The 17782-nt window shown below is 42.4% G+C and overlaps 2 protein-coding genes across 5 annotated transcripts; one reads left to right on the forward strand and one right to left on the reverse strand.

The window, feature by feature from the left end:
- Positions 1-133: 133 nt before the first annotated feature.
- On the reverse strand, positions 134-4234 carry prelid3a (PRELI domain containing 3A). 2 transcript variants are annotated; one of them, XM_085802590.1, is made up of 7 exons: positions 3858-4234; positions 3162-3330; positions 2863-2952; positions 2286-2356; positions 1997-2099; positions 1715-1791; positions 134-1539 (listed from the first exon to the last, which is right to left on the reverse strand). In XM_085802590.1, the coding sequence occupies exons 1-6, from the start codon at positions 3887-3889 to the stop codon at positions 1720-1722; spliced, it is 537 nt and encodes a 178-aa protein (XP_085658716.1). In that variant the 5' UTR covers positions 3890-4234; the 3' UTR covers positions 134-1539; positions 1715-1719. The 2 variants fall into 2 exon arrangements, with proteins under 2 accessions (XP_085658716.1, XP_085658717.1); XM_085802591.1 differs by lacking the exon at positions 1715-1791 and having other exon boundaries at positions 3858-4127.
- Positions 4235-4883: 649 nt separating this feature from the next.
- Positions 4884-11533, forward strand: elovl4a (ELOVL fatty acid elongase 4a). Of its 3 annotated transcripts, none has more exons than XM_085802601.1 (7): positions 4884-5125; positions 6218-6300; positions 6987-7174; positions 7421-7501; positions 8255-8426; positions 9115-9242; positions 9360-11533. In XM_085802601.1, exons 2-7 carry the CDS (start codon positions 6234-6236, stop codon positions 9687-9689), a joined length of 966 nt encoding a protein of 321 aa, XP_085658727.1. In that variant the 5' UTR covers positions 4884-5125; positions 6218-6233; the 3' UTR covers positions 9690-11533. The 3 variants fall into 3 exon arrangements, with proteins under 3 accessions (XP_085658727.1, XP_085658728.1, XP_085658729.1); XM_085802602.1 differs by having other exon boundaries at positions 4922-5130; positions 6226-6300; XM_085802603.1 differs by having other exon boundaries at positions 4948-5130.
- The last annotated feature ends 6249 nt before the right edge of the window (positions 11534-17782 follow it).

Consider the following 17782-nt stretch of genomic DNA (forward strand, 5'->3'; position numbering starts at 1 on the left):
CAGTGGGGGAATGCTAAAGGCAATAAATAACTATAAGAACAAGTAGATCTCTCCAGTGTATTTTCACCGTAAGGAACCTGGGTAATAAGCCTTAATTAAGCTCGTTAGATAATAAACAACAAACGGTTCTCCCGTCACCAATTTCTAAAATGAAATTTTCTCAAACAATTGTTTTAATTGTTGCAGTAGGACAAACAGTTAAGTTAAAACAAAAAATTAAAAAAGCAAATGAAATGTTTTCAGTTGACAATGACAGTATCAAGTCACTGCTTGTAATGCAATGTTTTCAACTAATATTCATACAAATATTATGTAAATATTTTTCTTTCTTTTTCTTTTTATCAAGAAAAATGATTTAGCACGTGAGTCATGGCGTGCATATCCCACTGCAGCATTGCACATACAGTACTGGCCGTACAGGTAGTGTTCATGGAGTAGTTCATTAGGAAGCATGATGCATGGGACTGGCATAGACATGATAACACTGCCAAGGCAATAACACACAGGCATCGATCTAAGGCCATAAAAACAGGTCATTCTGCCTCCACACACACACACACACACACACACAGTCCATATAGTCTTCATCTTCCTTATCAGCTCAGTTACCACTCTGCTGGTTGAGGCAGCACTGCCCATCAATTTTACATCAAAAAGGTGCCAGTGTGTTGATGCCTTGACAGCAGAAACAGAAGGCTTTGTTAATGGTACATTCCCATTTTTTTTCAATATAAACAATATAATTTCATTTTTTTTTAGATAATTATAGCTAGCTGCCTGGCAAGCTAGCTACCACACTACCCATTTTCTTAAATAACCCCTGCCCCCCCCCACCGCCCCACCCCTTTTTATTTTTTACTACCATGCAAACATACCATCTACAGTTTGTGCCTCTTCGAACACATAATGAGCACCAGTAACAGCTCCGATTTAAACTGCTAGTATAGGAGGCTCTAGTGTGTGATGTTACATATGAATCACATCAGGTAAAATAAAAGTTTCCAAGTTTTTTGCATATTATATTTTCTTCAAAAACGTGTGCGTGTCTTCTTCTTGGATCCCTCCTCTGCATCGAGTTTTTAAACTGAAGCTATGACAAGAGATCAAAGTAAACGTGGAGCTGTTATATAATATTCAAACCAGTAAAGTTTGGTACGCTCATAAGGTTGATGTAATTTCCTTATGGAGGGTGAATGTCACAATGGGACACGTGACTTTTTTTCAACCTTGTGGTGATTCTGCAGAAGAGTATGTTAAACACAAGGCCTTAATTAGAACTGTTAATGGATTAATGAGCCTTTAGATCCAACTCTCATGCGTCTCTTCTCTGCTTTGGCAATATTTGTCTTTCTGTCTGAACTTCCAGCGCGTATAACCCTTAAGGTGAGAGACGGGGGGGCTGTGGTGAGGTGAAAATCCACAACATCTCCCTCACAGTTTACGTCTCAACTTGCAGAGGATCCCGAGATGCTGAGGATCCCTGGTGGTTCATGAGGTGTAGCCAGAGAAAGGTTGTTGTCACTGTGGAGCTGCAGTTGCCTGTGTACGCAAACAAATGAGCTATGAGCACCTGAGTGACACACACACACACACACACACACACCAACGTCATGCTTCTTATCGCATATGGCTTTGAGACAGAGAAAAGTAGCATGCGTGTAACAATCTTGAAAAAGACTGGAGGACAAAGTTGCAAAGGAAAGCAAAGAGTTACCAGAGTTAGTAAATGTCACAGAGAGGTACGTTCTCTCTTTCAGAGTTCTGAATAATCCACTCAATAGCATCCCAGCCCTACAGGTGATTCACAGAGAGACACAGGATTAAAGAAGAGCTGCACACACAGACAGGTGCACACACCACCAGTGTCCAGTCAAACTGGTCCAGTTAGACGGCATGCAAAGGAAAATCAATCAGCAACATCTTTAAAACCCAGAATTCAGATTACATGCAAAATAGAGCACAAGGGGTGTACTGTTGTTCTTTTGTGTTACTGTACCTTCCTGGCATTGGCTGACATTCTCCTGGCCATCATCCCCTCCAGGTAACTGCTTAGACTGACTCCCTTGACTGTGATGATGGCCTCCTGGGTCAGGATGGTGCTGAGGGGGCGAGTGGGGGGAAGTGAAATATCGTAAGATATACTTGCAATGTTTAGCTCGCTCTGCTTCCTGTTTTTGGTGTGTGGTGGTGTGCACAGTCACATTCTGAAAATAGGTACGCACCCTCTGCAGCCAAAAAGTGAAACACAAAGATTGTTAAACTGCACAGTGGTGTAGGCTACTTACACCTCAGGGTTGTCTGGGTGTGGTCTGTAAAGAAGCCTCTCATCCACTGATATGAGGTTGGTGAGAGTAATCTGGAAGACAAAACAGAGTTGGCTTTCCTCACTTTATCAGATATTTACATGATGTTTGACTGGAGCCATGCACCAGAGTGTTTCCTCTTTTTTTTTTTTTTTTTTTCTACAGTCCAAAACTTGTGGTTTATAAATGCTACCGGTATTTTAACACACTGTTTGACATCTCTAAGTGATCACAAACTCAATCAATCAATCAAACTTTATTTGTATAGCACTTTTCATACAGTTAAAATGCAACACAAAGTGCTTTCCACAATAAAAACATGTTTACACACAGCAGTGACTGTACTGAACTAAGGAAACACTATCTTCATGGTGATAACTTATGGGGATTGGGGGAAACACTGGGGGTCTTTCAAAATGAGTGTGGTGGAAAATGGTGAAAAAGAGAATAAACAGAGCTGGGACAATTTAAACAAACAAAATAGCGTCTAAATACACTGTGTAACTAATGTTAAGTGAGGGCTTTAAAACTAATCCTGATCAAAGTCTCTCTAACTTACATTTGTTGAGCACAGCTCCATCTTTTTCTCCCCTGGGTCGACGATGGAGTGTTCCTTCACATAGGTCTGCGTGTGGGCGGTCCCCAGTATCTATAAACACAACAACAACACACCTTATGTTATCATCTGAAATATCACTTACCATGCACATAAACGACTTTTACAGGAGATGCTGATGATCTCTACAGCAACGAGTGCTCATCTTTAACTTCTCCATGTAGCCTACCTGTGTGCCTTTAAGCATGTACAGTATATGAACATCAAAAGTGTGTGTGTGTGTTGTGTGTTTGTTGACTGACCGCTCGTACGATACCCGGTAGGCCCCACTCTGTGCTCAGGAGTCTGTGGCTGTGCAAACGCCCCTCAGTGTCCAGGCCCCGGTCCAACACGTCCACCCCGACCACATTAGGGTTCATGGGGTTGGGATACTTCCTCATGGCAGCTTTGATCACCGTCTCCCACGGGTAACTGCACACAAACAAGAACACAACACAACAACATGAATGGGAAGAAATGCACAAACCTGACAAAGATGGAACAGGTTTCATCAACTCCTCAGCTCATATGATATTTCCCTCATGTGTGTCACATGTTTGACGGACTGTGAGAAAAAAATCCCCTTAGAACAATAGGGCATCTATCTATCTATCTATCTATCTATCTATCTATCTATCTATCTATCTATCTATCTATCTATCTATCTATCTATCTATCCATTATGAGTTTTTCCAAGGACAAAACTAGTATTGTGTTGTGTTAATATGTGTTTGTGTTGAGGTTCATCATACAGTTAAATGCTCTTAATGACTCATACTGGAGTCTGTGTGTGGAAATTGCTGACCACAATCATAAAGTCATAAGCGTCACAGTGTCACGCTCCACTTCAAACTCTGATAACAAGGCTGAAGGTCCCGGCATCCTCTCTTCACACATAAAGACACACTTTATCTCTGCGTTATTAATGATCTAAACAGTAAAAAACGAGTGTAACCGACCTGAAAACATGTTCCGTGCTCCAAATCTTCATTTTCCCCTCACCAAAAAACACACAGACTTAAGCTTTTCGCTGAAGCAGCCCTTCGTCGTCAGAAACTACATCTCTCACCGGACCATTTTCTTATAAAGCACTAGCCGCAGCTGCACTGATCTGAGAGCAGGGCCTGTGATGGAAGCTCACGACCATCAATGGAGAGAGTCCCAGGAGCGCTTCACTGCAGCTGCGAGTGGATCACTGCGCCAAATGCTCTGACAGAGTCACAGGATTTAAGAGACAGAAAACATGTGATCAGTAGATTGCAACAACAAAACAGCTCGTAGACATGTAAAGGACAAGAAGAGGGAAGCCGGTGCAACCGTAAAATCACCAAGTGTCTAGTTAGACGGAGTGAGGCACAAGATTAAGGTCAGGAATTTCAAAATAAAACCATCTCTTGATGACCTGTTATTATGATTACATGGAAAGTCCAAGCCAGTCATAATTTTAGTCTCATTCACAGCGTCTGGCGTATTGTAAACCCCAAAAAACTAGGTAGTGTTTAATAAATACCAGTAAATGGCAGTACAATTGGACGACAATGTTTGACCGTTTTGTTTTGGAGGTACATCCACTTGCATTCCCGTTTTATTCTGGTTGTGTCCTGCTGCTGACTTGACGGACCTGCTGTAGCTCCGCTGCTGCATCCGCCTCCAGTGGTGCGCCTGCGCAGAGCATCCCACCATCTCTCCCGACAAGTGGCAGGTCTGGGAGGGGAGCTGCGTCAAGCTACAAAGACATTTAGAGTCAAACCGGATATACAGTCATTGTACTTTCAAATAAAAGCATGGAAAACAATGGGAAATTTTGTAATATCTTACGAATATATTTTATCAGTATGCAGAATATATTTGTGTGGGTATGGAATTCATTTTTCCTCTATCAGGACACTTCTACTGTCGTCTTACTGGGAAAGAATAACGTATTTAGTTTTATTGTGAAGGTGTAACCGGAAATGGGTGGTTCATTCTGGCTAGTTTGACAGCCAGGAGGGGAAAAAAATCGTTGAAGCGGTCGCGGAGCGGAGGCTAGAGAGGGCTGTGAACGGGAAATTCATGCCATCGCCGCGCAACGGCCCGTTCATTTCACCGAGGACACGGAGCAATTAACCAGCTCCTTGAAGAAGAAAAACACACCATCAGCTGTTTACAAACCGGAATAACGCACCCTGCATGGCCGTGCAGTGAATATCCTAAAAGAGGGATTTTTCTTTTTAAGAGCACCGGCACGGTAAGGTAACAAGCATCTTCTTTCTCACGGCGCAGAAGGCGAGACCTGTGTGGATATTATTATGGTCTGCTGTGGGTTTACTGGGTGCAGCCTTAATTTAGAGCATTTTATTGACCGTAATTAGGCTATTTTGTAGCCTATATTTCAGATGGGAGCAGTTTAGAGGTTGTGAAATATCATATTAATAATGAGACTGTATGCAGCCTATTTGAAGGCCGGACTGCATGCCGCAGAATGCAGAAAATCCCATACTGATAAAAACAATTATTTTATAAATACATTATAAATATATAAGGCCAATATTCTAAATATACATCGTGATGTTAAATAAGTGTGTAATTTGATATGAATGATTTATTCTCATAGTAGGGTAAGTGGCGTGCAGGACTATGGCAGATGCTGCAGCAACGCTTGATCCGCTTCAGGCTGGAGAGATGGGGAGAGAGAGGGAGGGTGAGAGGGGGGTGGGGATGGGGGGAGCGTCATCTTTTTAGGATCATTAAATCACTGTGTGTCTGTCTGACCGAGCTCTCCTCTACTTATCATCAGCCTATGCGTCAATCTGGCGCTGTATGGAGATGATGATGGCCCATTTCACCGTGAAAGTGGGGCACCGGGCAATCCCCTCTCTCATTATCAAGGGCCACCACCACCACCACCAGGTTGGCCGGTGGTCGCGCTGAAGCCAAAAATCTGCTGACACATGCGCTCTGCCGGCTCGTGCTCCCCCCAGCCTTTGTGCGCGATGAAACCTATAGCCCATCTATCTATCAGGGCCTCATGGGGGCCACATAGGCTCCTGTAGGCTTAGAGCAGGCCTTCTGTTGCCCTGCCTCTGTTTCTTTGACAGATTCATACATAGCCTATGCTGTTCCACGTTGAATTGTGTCATAATAATGCATAACGTGACAATTATGACCGTAATCCTGTTTAAAGACACAGGCACAGTTAGGGTGATACTAATTATTGACTGCAGAGGATGGCACCACTCTGACTCAGTGGAACCAGGTCTATCCATCAAATGCTGAGATTTGAAAGGTCTCTCTCTCTCTCTCTCTCTCTCTTTTTTTTAATTTTTTTTTTAAATTTCAGCTCCTCAGCCACAACCATGGAGATTGTAACACACCTAATTAATGACACCATAGAGTTCTACAAATGGACCCTGACTATTGCAGGTAATAATCTTGTGTATTTACGTCTGAGTCAGTGTATGAGATCTTTTTTCTATTTTTTTTAATGGACAAATATGTTGTGAGTAAACAGAGATGTGTGTATGTGTGTGTGCGCTGAATATATGCATCCACAGGTTCTGTATATTGTTTCTGTTGTGCGTCAGTATAGAATGAGTCAGTATGAGGATGGTGCTACACTGGGAATTTATGAGGGGATGAGTCAAAGATGCACTATATATTGAAGAATGTGCGTGTGTGTGTGTGTGTTAGTCCCTGCTCATAAAGTGACTTCAAATATATTGCAATATATTGATTTTTAATGTATCCCAGTTGTCTGAAGGTTTTAAATTAGTTTTTTGTCCTGTCTCTCTCTTTCATTTGTACCTCTGTCTTAACTGAGCTGGAATCAGAGGGTGAATAAATGAAGACTGCTGTAGGGATAACTACACTATAAACAATACCACACTGGAGAGCCGTTATGAACACTCACATTTAAGAGTAATCCATGTGTCTAACTGCCCTCCAGACAGGTCACCTTGGGACAAAAATCCATCATCTGCATCCCTACTCTCTACACCTATTAGATCTGCACTCCCCTTAAAATAACTTGGCACTGAACCCACGCTGTTGCAATGTAATACAAACACTAGGAGAAGTTACGTAATGCTATGAGAACATCTTTCCCACAGACAAGCGAGTGGAGAAATGGCCTCTGATGGACAACCCCCTGCCCACACTGGCCATCAGCACCTCCTACCTGCTCTTCCTCTGGCTGGGGCCCAAATACATGAAGAACAGAGAACCCCTCCAGCTCCGCAAAACCCTCATCGTCTACAACTTCAGCATGGTCTTCCTCAACTTCTTCATCTTTAAAGAGGTTGGTTGTTAAGAGAGAATGAGCTCAAAACTGAGAGTTTTGTATTCAGTCTCATCCTGACCGTTAAATATCCGTCCAGATGAAGATGTTACAACAGCAGCTTCAACCCCTGGGTTTAGACTGAATTTATTACAGTGTATCCCAGCTCTTCTGCGTGTTCTTCACCTCCCTCGTCTCTCTCTGTTGCATCTTTGTCTTTGTTCATTTACATCAGTCACTCAATAGAGTCCTTCTCTTGTTCTTTAGCTGTTCATGGCAGCCCGGTCCGCAGGCTACAGTTACATCTGTCAACCCGTGGACTATTCAGACGACCCCAATGAAGTCAGGGTGAGTGTTTGGAACTGCAGGCACCTGCACGAAGACACACACACACACACACAAACACACACACACTTGTATTGAGTGTTAATAGACTGGATCCTGTGTTCAACAGATTTCCAAAAACATGTTTTCAAATGGGAGTTTGTGTAGAAGACAGAGTGATGGTCACAAACTGGGTGAACTGGACACACACACACACACTTGTATGCACTTAATAGGCTGGAAATCACGTGCCCTGTTATGTAATGTTGTTTCATACAGTTCACATCTGTATTGATGAGTCTTTTAGGAGAAACCAAACACCTCTCTCCTAACTCTGCTAACATGTTTGACAGACAGATGGTAATCCCACTTCACCGTGGAGCTCTGCTGCTCCCATATTATTAAGAAAGCCCCTTGTCAGAGCGCCAGTGAAGCTTCATTCTCAGTGGTTTTAGAAACATGATCACCCTCCACTCATTTGGACCTCGGTCCTGTTATCAGAAACAGAGCGGGCTGGAAGATGGAAGGTGGAGGGTTTTCAGTTACACCTTCCTTCCTGTTGCTCCATGACGTAGTTCCACACCTGACACACAAAGACGAGTGGTTTGGTCTCAGGTGACCATGATGAGTTTGAGATGTTGCAGAATAGATTAGATAAAGAAAGTGCAAATATTCTGTTTAATTGATACAGCTTTATATCTGAGTTCATAAAACTGCTGCTCTAACTGTCTGTGTTTCCTTGTTTTTTTCTTTCCTCTCATGTCCTGTCCTACACAGGTGGCAGGAGCTCTGTGGTGGTATTTCGTCTCTAAAGGCGTCGAGTACCTGGACACAGTGTTTTTCATCCTGAGGAAAAAATTCAACCAGGTTACCTTCCTGCACGTCTACCACCACTGCACCATGTTCACGCTCTGGTGGATCGGCATCAAATGGGTGGCAGGAGGGCAGTGTGAGTAGCTCATGCTACTGTGAAAGAACATTTTAGCCTGTTTGCATGCAAAGTCTTTCTATTCCAAAGTGTAGTTGATGTTAATATAGGTATTTATCCCTCCAACCACTGGCTTTACCACCCTGTCTGTCCAGGGTAGTGGCAGGGCCGAAGTCAATCCCCGCTAATATATGGCAAGCGTGGGGCACACTGGATGGGTCGCCAGTGCATCACAGGGCAGACATATGGAGTTAACAACCTCACACATACACAAATTCACACCTACTTACAATTTAGAGTCACCAGTCAACTTAGCATTCATGTCTGGGCTGTGGGAGGACACTGGAGAAAACGGAGAGAACCCACACACACACACACACACACACACACACACACACAGGGAGACCATGCAAACACCGGCCAAAAGCCCCAAGCCTTGAAATTAAACCCAAAACCTTCTATGAATATTATAAATATTGCAAAAATTGACATTTTTTCCTGGTGTGATGTTAAAGTGTCATTACTGACATGACTGATTGACATTTCCGTCTCTTGAGCCATACTTACTAATAAAAAACATTATTGTCTTTTCAGTGTAAAAATACAACCATAGGATTTAGGCAAACATGTTTGAGACTTGTGATATTTGTGTTTTCTCATTCCACAGTTGATGAAATTAATATTTATGGGCTTTTTCTTCCATTTGCAGCATTCTTTGGTGCACACATGAATGCAATGATCCACGTCCTGATGTACCTGTATTATGGCCTGGCCTCCTGCGGACCGAAGATCCAAAAGTATCTGTGGTGGAAGAAGTACCTGACCATCATCCAGATGGTAAGGCTTTTCCCCTGTGGCAAATTTTCCATCACATTTATTTATTTAGCACATGAGCATCACAACATGCTGTGAAACCATGACGGGGACATTTTGTTTTTCTCTGTGCGTCCCCAGATCCAGTTTCACGTGACCATCGGCCACACGGCCTTGTCTCTCTACGTCAACTGTGACTTCCCTCACTGGATGCACTACTCCCTCATCTGCTACGCCATCACCTTCATCGTCCTCTTCGGCAACTTCTACTACCAGACCTACCGCCGCCAGCAGCCCAGGCGCGACGCCTCCTCCTCCTCCTCCTCCAAAGCAGGCAAGGCCCTCTCTAATGGGACCCTCAATGGGCTGAGCAAGGCTGCCAACGGAGCGGTGACGATGGGGAGCAAAGAGGAAAAGCCCCAGGAGAACTCTGGGAGGAGAAAGAGGAAAGGAAGAGCTAAAAGAGATTAGAGGAAGAGGAGGGAGAGGGGTTGAGGTGAGGTAGGGCCTTTCTTTGGGTTCTCGGTTGATAGTGCTAAAACATGAAAGACTTCATTTGAGGACAATTTAGATGAATGGATATGTTAAGGTGTGATGTGTTTATTTAAGCCATGATCTGAGTGTTGTAGATACAATCTGAGACAGGCCTGTGTTGAGAGAGGATCATTGTGTTAGTAAGAGGTGTCAAAGGTCGTGCCTACAGTACGCTGACCGTTTTCACAAATAACCCAAAATACAGTAGTGTCTGGTTCGGGGGTAGAACTTAGTATTCCTTCTCTTTATTGTGGTACCAAGTACGGTAGATGTGGCTGCAAAAGAGCAACTTGCAACGACTAAAAACTGAGACTGAAGAGGGAAACATCACACACAGAGTTTAGCAGGCCCACAAGGCATGCTGGGAATGCCACATTAAATGCTCCTGAGCTGCTTGGAAAAGATTATATACCATCATTATTAGAGATCACTGCTGTACTGAGACAGGAATACACACCACAACACATGCACAAACATGTCAGTTTATATTTGAGCTTATTCCTTTTTGTTGTTCACTTTTACTGATATAAGACGGATGCTGATGTACAGTTTCATGTCATGTTTGTCCTCATCTTCTTCAAGCTGTTATTGATGTTACATGAGAGAGATTTAAGTTTACAACCTCTGCAGTTAGCTACTTATTCGTGAAGATTTTTTTTATATTCTTATTTATTAAGAGTCAAGGACTCTTCCCTCTGAGCTGTCATCCATTAACGCACAGTAACATTCAAAAGAAGGAAAATAAATCAGTATCCAGAGGTAAGATGTACATAGAAAAAGAAAAAATAGATTTCTAACCCTTTGAGACTTGGACAAGGTTGTTTCATCGCTGTCTAAAAATGAAATAATCAGCAATTGTTGCTCACAGTAGGTTAAAATTTAGGTTTTCTATTTCTGTATGCAACCATAACCCGTTTTATATATCCCTACTTGTATGTAATGTGAAGAAATATAATGAATATTATCCAGAGAAATGATGAAGCAGCTGATGATTATCTCAATGTCTCCCACTTTTGACAGAGAAGCTGGTGGAGTTTTGTCTTTGCAGATGTTTACCTGTCTTTTTATATCCTCTCTGATGTCGTTGTTTGTCTTAACACGCTGGTGAAAAATGTTTGTGTGCCGAACAAAGAAACGGTGTCTGGGAATCTGGGTTCCCTTTGTATTTGCGGAGAATTCAGAACAAGCTTACAGCCAGTTTTGATCACATGTTAACAAAGCTTTTTTCTTCCAGTAATCAATCAGATATCTTTTTTTGTGTCTACGTTTTCAGGCTTGATCCATATCCTGAGCTGGCTTGAATGTAAATTTATCAGGGGGGAAATTTGCATAGAAAAAAGATAAAGGTTATGAATTCTTTACAAAAAGAGCTGGTGAACCTCTATAGTGACTGTGTATGTTATACCACTATGAAGAATAACTTTGCTCTGCCTGTAGAATATAGAGTATAAATCAATGGTTGGCTCTATATCAGCAAATCCAGCTTTATGTCATCCATCAACCAATGCATTTTGATGTTATTTATTGGTTTGTTCTATTTATTTTTTATGTAAATACCGGTTTCCACCTATCTGCGAGTGCTCGTCTGTGTATTTGTGTTCTTTTTGTGTTGTACATATTACATTGTGATAATTTGTACAATGCGCATTCGGGAATGTTCCCAGCTTGTTAGCTTGGACATTTATACGCCCACATTGCTTCTGTGTGTTTCTCTCTTCTTTTTTTTAAGTATCATAACTTTGAACTCTCTTCAAATTAAATTAAACTGAATGCCTGTACAATTGTTGGCTTTATTTCTTCATTTGATGCATCTTAACTCATAATACAGTAAATGCTTTAGTCCTATAACAAGGATGTAGATGCTTGTACCTTCTCTGCAAATCAAGACCATGTTTTTACACTAATGACATATGTGGCTGTTATTGGTAACAGCAGTGCAGAGTAGATTTTCAACACTAGAGGGCAACGTGATCTCATTTTAGTAAATGAACATTTCAGTTGCTTAAGCCCCACCATGTTCCAACATTTGTGGTCCTGACCTCGGCTCATGATAAAGAACGTTATCAAGGTTTATAACTGAGAGAGCAATAAAATCATCCAAAGGTTTTAATGGATCTGGGAAGTTTTAGGGTCAATCCTGGTTATCGGTCCAGTATTATGTTGTTATCAAAACTCATTTCACCCCAGCACAGCCAAGTCTTAAACACTGCTTCTTTGGATTTCATTATCTGTGAAATGGGCTGAGGCCCAGTGTTAGAAAGTAACGATGTATAATAACTCAAGTTTTTCTTTCTGCTACTTTTCCACTTTCTACTCTGCTGCTTCTACTCTGCCATATTTGATATGGAAATATTGCACTTTTCACTTCACTAAGTTCATCTGAAAACTACTTGGAACATGATTAATCAATACGACATGATGTATTGTCATGGATTAAACTATGGGGTAATAAAATGGGCTCCACTTTGGTCAACTGCAACATTCAAATGCAGTTCATGCATTTATGCATCAGAAATGATAATGAAATAACAGGATATTTTAATATATTCTGCTTGATTACCATGTTCTCTTCTGATACTTACAATACAGAGGAAAAAGCTACATTTTGAGATTATGAATGCAGGACTTTGTGGTATTGCTACTTATTGTTGCAATTCATCCTCATTTTTATGCTTTTCAATTTAGCATCGTGGTCAGACTATCAAAGCTGCTAAATCAGTGATATCGGTGTCATGTGTTTAAATTCATTGGTAAGGCCTCTGCCACCCTCTGTCATCTCTTTGTATCACAAATAAGCATTAAAATGGAGAGTGCAGGAGGGTGGTTCCAGTGCAGGGTGGGGTTACGTCTGTCATGTTTGAAGTCACATGTTGCTTGTGATAAACAAACACACATACGCACGCACACACAAAGCTAAATCTCTAGATAAAATGGAAACCTCTTAAATTTTAATTTATAGCACTACTCATCCCTGTTGAAATCACTTCCCATTTTGATGAATTCACACAAAGGTTTCCATGGTAACTGTACACAGCTGCCGTCTGATCCTCCCCCCCTCCGTACCCGTCAACCTTCCAAACCCCTCCCACCCCCACTCACTCATCCCCCTCCCCCTGCATCTTCCTCGTTTTGAATCGGACGGGGTCCAAGTGGGATACAGCAGAAGCTTAATAAACTATTAAACAGGGCTTCAGTGGGTGTGTGTGTGTGTGTGTGTGTGTGTGTGTGTGTGTGTGTGTGTGAAAATATGAGTGGGTGGAGGTTTCAGTTATGTGTATGCATTTACTTGTGTAATAGGTGGAGAGATTGAGAAACACATTTGTGTGTGTGTGTGTGTGTGTGTGTGTGTGTGTGTGTGTGTGTGTGTGTGTGTGTGTGTGTGTGTGTGTGCAATCCCCCCGCAGAGTTTATGAGTGGGAGGCCTCCACCAGCTGAGGGGTATTACATGGATGATGATTGTGTTATTCCTCAACCCAGGGCAATCATTTCACAATCCAGTAACACAAAACCGTAACATCATCAGAAAATCTTTCTGTTGGAGGAGGAGAAGGGCCCCGTATCCTCCTCTACTGTCTCACCCCTCTCCTCACTGTCTCCTCTGGTGGACAGGCCTTAGAATAAAAGCTCAGCGAGGGGAGGTTTCTGCAGGACAAATGAATTACTGACGCTGCTGAATCACATGCTGTGGAATAACACTGAAACATCTGCAGTAATATACAGTTGGTGTACGGTATAAATCGGAAAAAATGTGTTTAAAATTATGGCCAAACTTTAAGATTTTTCACAGACAATCAAATACCTCGCAGCTCTTTTTAAACAATGAGCCTTTTTATGTCTTATAGATTTCCACTTATCCCTGCATGGCATTAGCATAAGAATGCCCGTTGACGCGTTTTGTGTTGGTGTTAACTCTAATTAGTGTAATCTCATTAATGTAGCTGCTTACATTCATGTCAGACTAACGCTTTCATTCAAATGTTGCTCGTGGAAAACAACCTTCCTCTCTTTTCTGTCTCCGTACAACACATGAGCGGAAGGACTGAATACAAAAACAGACATAAAGAATGAATGTATATACACCTCTGTGTTTGTACACCACTGACAATACAAAGACGATTACCTCAGCATTCATACTATGTAAATTTGAATGTGTGTCTGTGTGTGTGCAGAGCTGCCTCCTTCTGTGAAATCCCCTGCGGATTATCAGCAAAGTAACAATTTTCCTGCCTGTCAGAGGCTCACTTGATAAGTGGAGCATGAGGCCAGAGACAGTCATGCTTTTCATGCCGACGACACAAGTTTCACAAATCCCTCCGCCTACCCATCAGGATATACTCAAGCAAGATCGTCTTTGACTATTTCATCCATATAGCATATGATTACTGCAGAAATGATAAGTAATAAATGATAAATAATGACATTTTTTGTGGAGTCCTCTCCACATGTACTTCATATATTTGTTTACACTTACAAATTCATTCAGTAAAGACTGCCACTTTGCTTGGTAGCCTAAGAGTCGGACTAACAGCAGCAGCAGCAATGTACCAAACTTAATGTTTAAAGGATTAAATAAGGCAAAACTGACATGTGGGGCATGTTGTACATTACAATTTTAAAATATAAAAGCCCTCACAGGAGCTACAGCATGACACAGCAGATTGTTCCCAATTATGTTCAACATTGACAAATACGCCACCTGGGATCCCTGTCTACACATAATGTTACTGTGATGATCTGGGGTGAGGGCGCGTGTGTGAATAATAGAAGAAGTGAGAATGAGAGAGAGAGAGAGAGAGATCCGGCTGTGTGAAATGAATGAGGGTGTTATTTTTAGACAAGTATCCATCCGGGCCACTTTCCCTCTCTTTCGCTCTCTCTCTCTTACAGCCATACTCTCTCACTCCCTCATAATCTGCCCTATGAGGATAACATTGGCTACAGTGACAATACTGGCAGGAATTCATCATCACTGGTGAAAATGTCCATCTTAAGCAGTTACTCAGTCTTGTATCAAGTCTGAAACAGTCATTGCTGATGGGATGAAATACAGTGAGTCAACTTCTTTTAGAGATACTGTTGAAACATTTCTCATAAAGCTGCAATTGAACTTTCTCCTCCAGAATGATTCACACGACAAAGACGTTTAATTTAAACTGCTTTAAGATGTAAAATGCCCAAGTAGTGCATATTTACTATGGTGACATAATACTTCCCAGATATTAAGAGATGTGTTTTTTTCTCTCTCAGTGACACCTTTTGAATCAAACCATCTCAATCTTTTGTTTTACTTAAGACAGAGCAGGATCAGTAATTTTGTGGGGCACATTGGGGCCTCCATAATACAGACATCTGTCACTTAAATGCAAGCAAATGATTGAATAGTCCTGGGGCAGAAAGAGAGGATAGGTGGGGGAAGTGATGAATGTGTGTGTGTGTGTCACAGCCGAGGGAGAGCAAGACCCCAAACATCTGTTATCCTATTCAGAGGATAATGGATCATCAATATTGCCCAGTGTGGGCTGTTTGGCTCTGCTGCATCTTGTCTGGCAATTAAACTGTGATTACATTCGTCTTATTTCTGAATGGATCAAGATATATTGCTGTAAGGCTGTTGTGACAGACGCAAATGTATTGCACAGAGGTAGGAGTCTAAGAGCTGTGCTTACTGAAGCCTAGAAGCTAAAATCCTTGCCGTAAAACTTTCAGAGCAGAGCAAATTCCCGGCACTTCCTCCTAACTTACTTGTTATTTTACTCACACAAGGATGATGCATACAACATCAGTCCACCTTCTTTAGTGGTGCATCCTCTGAACCACTTCAGATACAGTATGTGTGTGTGTGTGTGTGTGTAGAGTGACTGGAGAAGGGCCAAGAAATTAAAAGTCTAAATGACTGGTCAGATGGCTCTGGGCCTGTGCAGTATAATTCAATCAAAGATGCCTTCACTTTATGGGGAGCCAGGGAGAATTAGGGCCAGTCTCCAAACAGAATAAATGATTCTAGTCGGTAACTAGTTCCAGTGGAAACACACACACATACACATGAACCTGTTTTCAAACCAAATCCTTTCTAATTTCACATTTCCATTTCCTGACAACACAGATTCAAACCGAAAATCCTGGGAGCAATTAGTTGTCAGGCTGAACTCCAAATGAAATGTATTTATCCTCTGACAACATGAAGCACTGTTAGGCCCAATTTTCCACTCCAGACGCTAAATTGTTTGATTAATGTTTTTTGTGAATTTGTGGAAGAAGGCCTCAGTTTAGGGATTAGTGTGAAGCTGGACCCACCAACCTTTTCAGTGGATTGAAACACAGCCGTGCGGCTTTAAAACAAGAATCTCCATGACCAAACTGCATATTTCACTGAAATCCAAAGCCACAAATGGATGAGTCATTTCTGATGATTGAACCAAATATCTGAAATGCATCTTATCGTGTGCTGCAGCTGTTGTGCCTTCTTTTGCATAGATGAGATAACACAACACTGATCAAACCTAACAGCTCCACAAATCTCTCGCTGTGTTTTTCAGTATGCTGCTGTAAAAGTTATACTTCTTCTACTGAAAGTCTAGACATATAGGCTGTTTGCTGTATAGGCTACCTTCTCTGGTTCAACAACAGCTGCTGAATAATGTGCATTCGACATGGTTTCAGCCATATTGTCTTCCTGGCAGTAAAGTGCATGTGCATGGCGTGAGCCAGTGGAAAGAACTGATTATTAGCCTTGGAAGTGACTTTCTCTCTGGTGGGAGGCTACACTCAAGTCCAAATACTCAAGGTCAATTTAAAAGGCTGAAAACAAGGTGAGCTTAAAGTAGCAATGACTACATCCAATCACTGTTGAGAGAGAGAGAGAGAGAGAGAGAGAGAGAGAGAGAGAGAGAGAGAGAGAGAGAGAGAGAGAGAGAGAGCATCCTGTCTTCTTCCAATGAGAGCAGCCTGCTGCGCGCAGCTCCGTTTCCGTGCAGCCCCGGCCCTCCCTGGCGATGATGTAATGTCATGAATATTGAAACAGGTTGCTTGGTGGTCGGGAGGCGCTAGAGTCAGCATCCCTTCTGCCTCCCCATCATCATCACCACCACCACCAACAACACCACCACCACCCTTCAGCATCCGACAAAACCATCCAATCCAACAGCAAAGGTAAGAAATTCATTTGGAGCTTTGCATGGGTTAATCCATTTTCTTTGAGCTCAGAGGCGTGTTTTCAGTCAAATGTGACAAGTGTAACCTGTATGAAGGGCAACCGAGAGACTGTGGTCCACATTCTGGTCCCTGCTGGGTTGATTTACTGTTGCTGCTCCTTGTTGTTTATGTAGCCAGAAAACACTCGAGGCAGTAAAGAAGTCAACACGGAGCTGATTCCTTCTTTAGTCTGATGATAGAGTCTCCACTGGATGGGAGACTGTGTGACGATTCTTTGCTCTCTTTTTTTTCATCTAAAGAGATAAAAGAGGGAATAAACAAACTGTGCCACCTGTGCAATAGGTCAAAGAAATGTTTCGTCCGTCGCTTCGGACACTTTTATGGAAGCAACCTGCCTCCATCCACAGTGAGTCATCGAGCTTGTTGGAAATGAGGAGTTGGATGATGGCTGACAGGAAGCGGCTCTCTCATGAGCCTGGAAGTGGCTCATCTAGTATCTAGAGGCTGGCTCATCCTTTGTCTCTACCGGGTATATAGGTCTAGGATCAGATCAGAGGCCACTCAGACTCTGCTCCGTGTCAGAAGAATAAGCAGCGCACTTTAATTGGCTGCTGATGTTGCTGCTTCAGGTTGAACAGTCAGTCAGTCAGTCAGTCATTTGGCTTCTCTTTGCTCTCTCTCTCTCTCTAGTCCATTGCCCTCTGGGCAGCGCACATGACACTAATGTGGATTGTCTAATTGCCCGAGCTGCAGCTGATCTCACACACATCTCATCATCAAACGGGCTGGATGGCCGACTGCATAATGACTGGTGGTCACGTAGCCCTCCCTACATGTCTGTCTCTGGGCGCTTTCCGCTCCCACTAGCCTAATTACCT

Source organism: Trachurus japonicus, chromosome 16 (assembly GCF_045865225.1).
Source record: "Trachurus japonicus isolate A0001 chromosome 16, Traja_1.0".
Classification (NCBI taxonomy): domain Eukaryota; kingdom Metazoa; phylum Chordata; class Actinopteri; order Carangiformes; family Carangidae; genus Trachurus; species Trachurus japonicus.

Bases quoted from the DNA above. Each gene is read 5' to 3' on its own strand.
- prelid3a (XM_085802590.1), bottom strand. From the start codon at position 3,889: ATGAAGATTTGGAGCACGGAACATGTTTTCAG. The intron at 2,953-3,161 runs GTCAGTCAACAA...TTGTGTTTATAG, and splicing joins TACCGGGTATCGTACGAGCG to ATACTGGGGACCGCCCACAC. The intron at 2,357-2,862 runs GTAAGTTAGAGA...TTTGTCTTCCAG, and splicing joins TGGAGCTGTGCTCAACAAAT to ATTACTCTCACCAACCTCAT.
- elovl4a (XM_085802601.1), top strand. From the start codon at position 6,234: ATGGAGATTGTAACACACCTAATTAATGACACCATAGAGTTCTACAAA. The intron at 6,301-6,986 runs GTAATAATCTTG...TCTTTCCCACAG, and splicing joins ATGGACCCTGACTATTGCAG to ACAAGCGAGTGGAGAAATGG. The intron at 8,427-9,114 runs GTGAGTAGCTCA...TTCCATTTGCAG, and splicing joins ATGGGTGGCAGGAGGGCAGT to CATTCTTTGGTGCACACATG.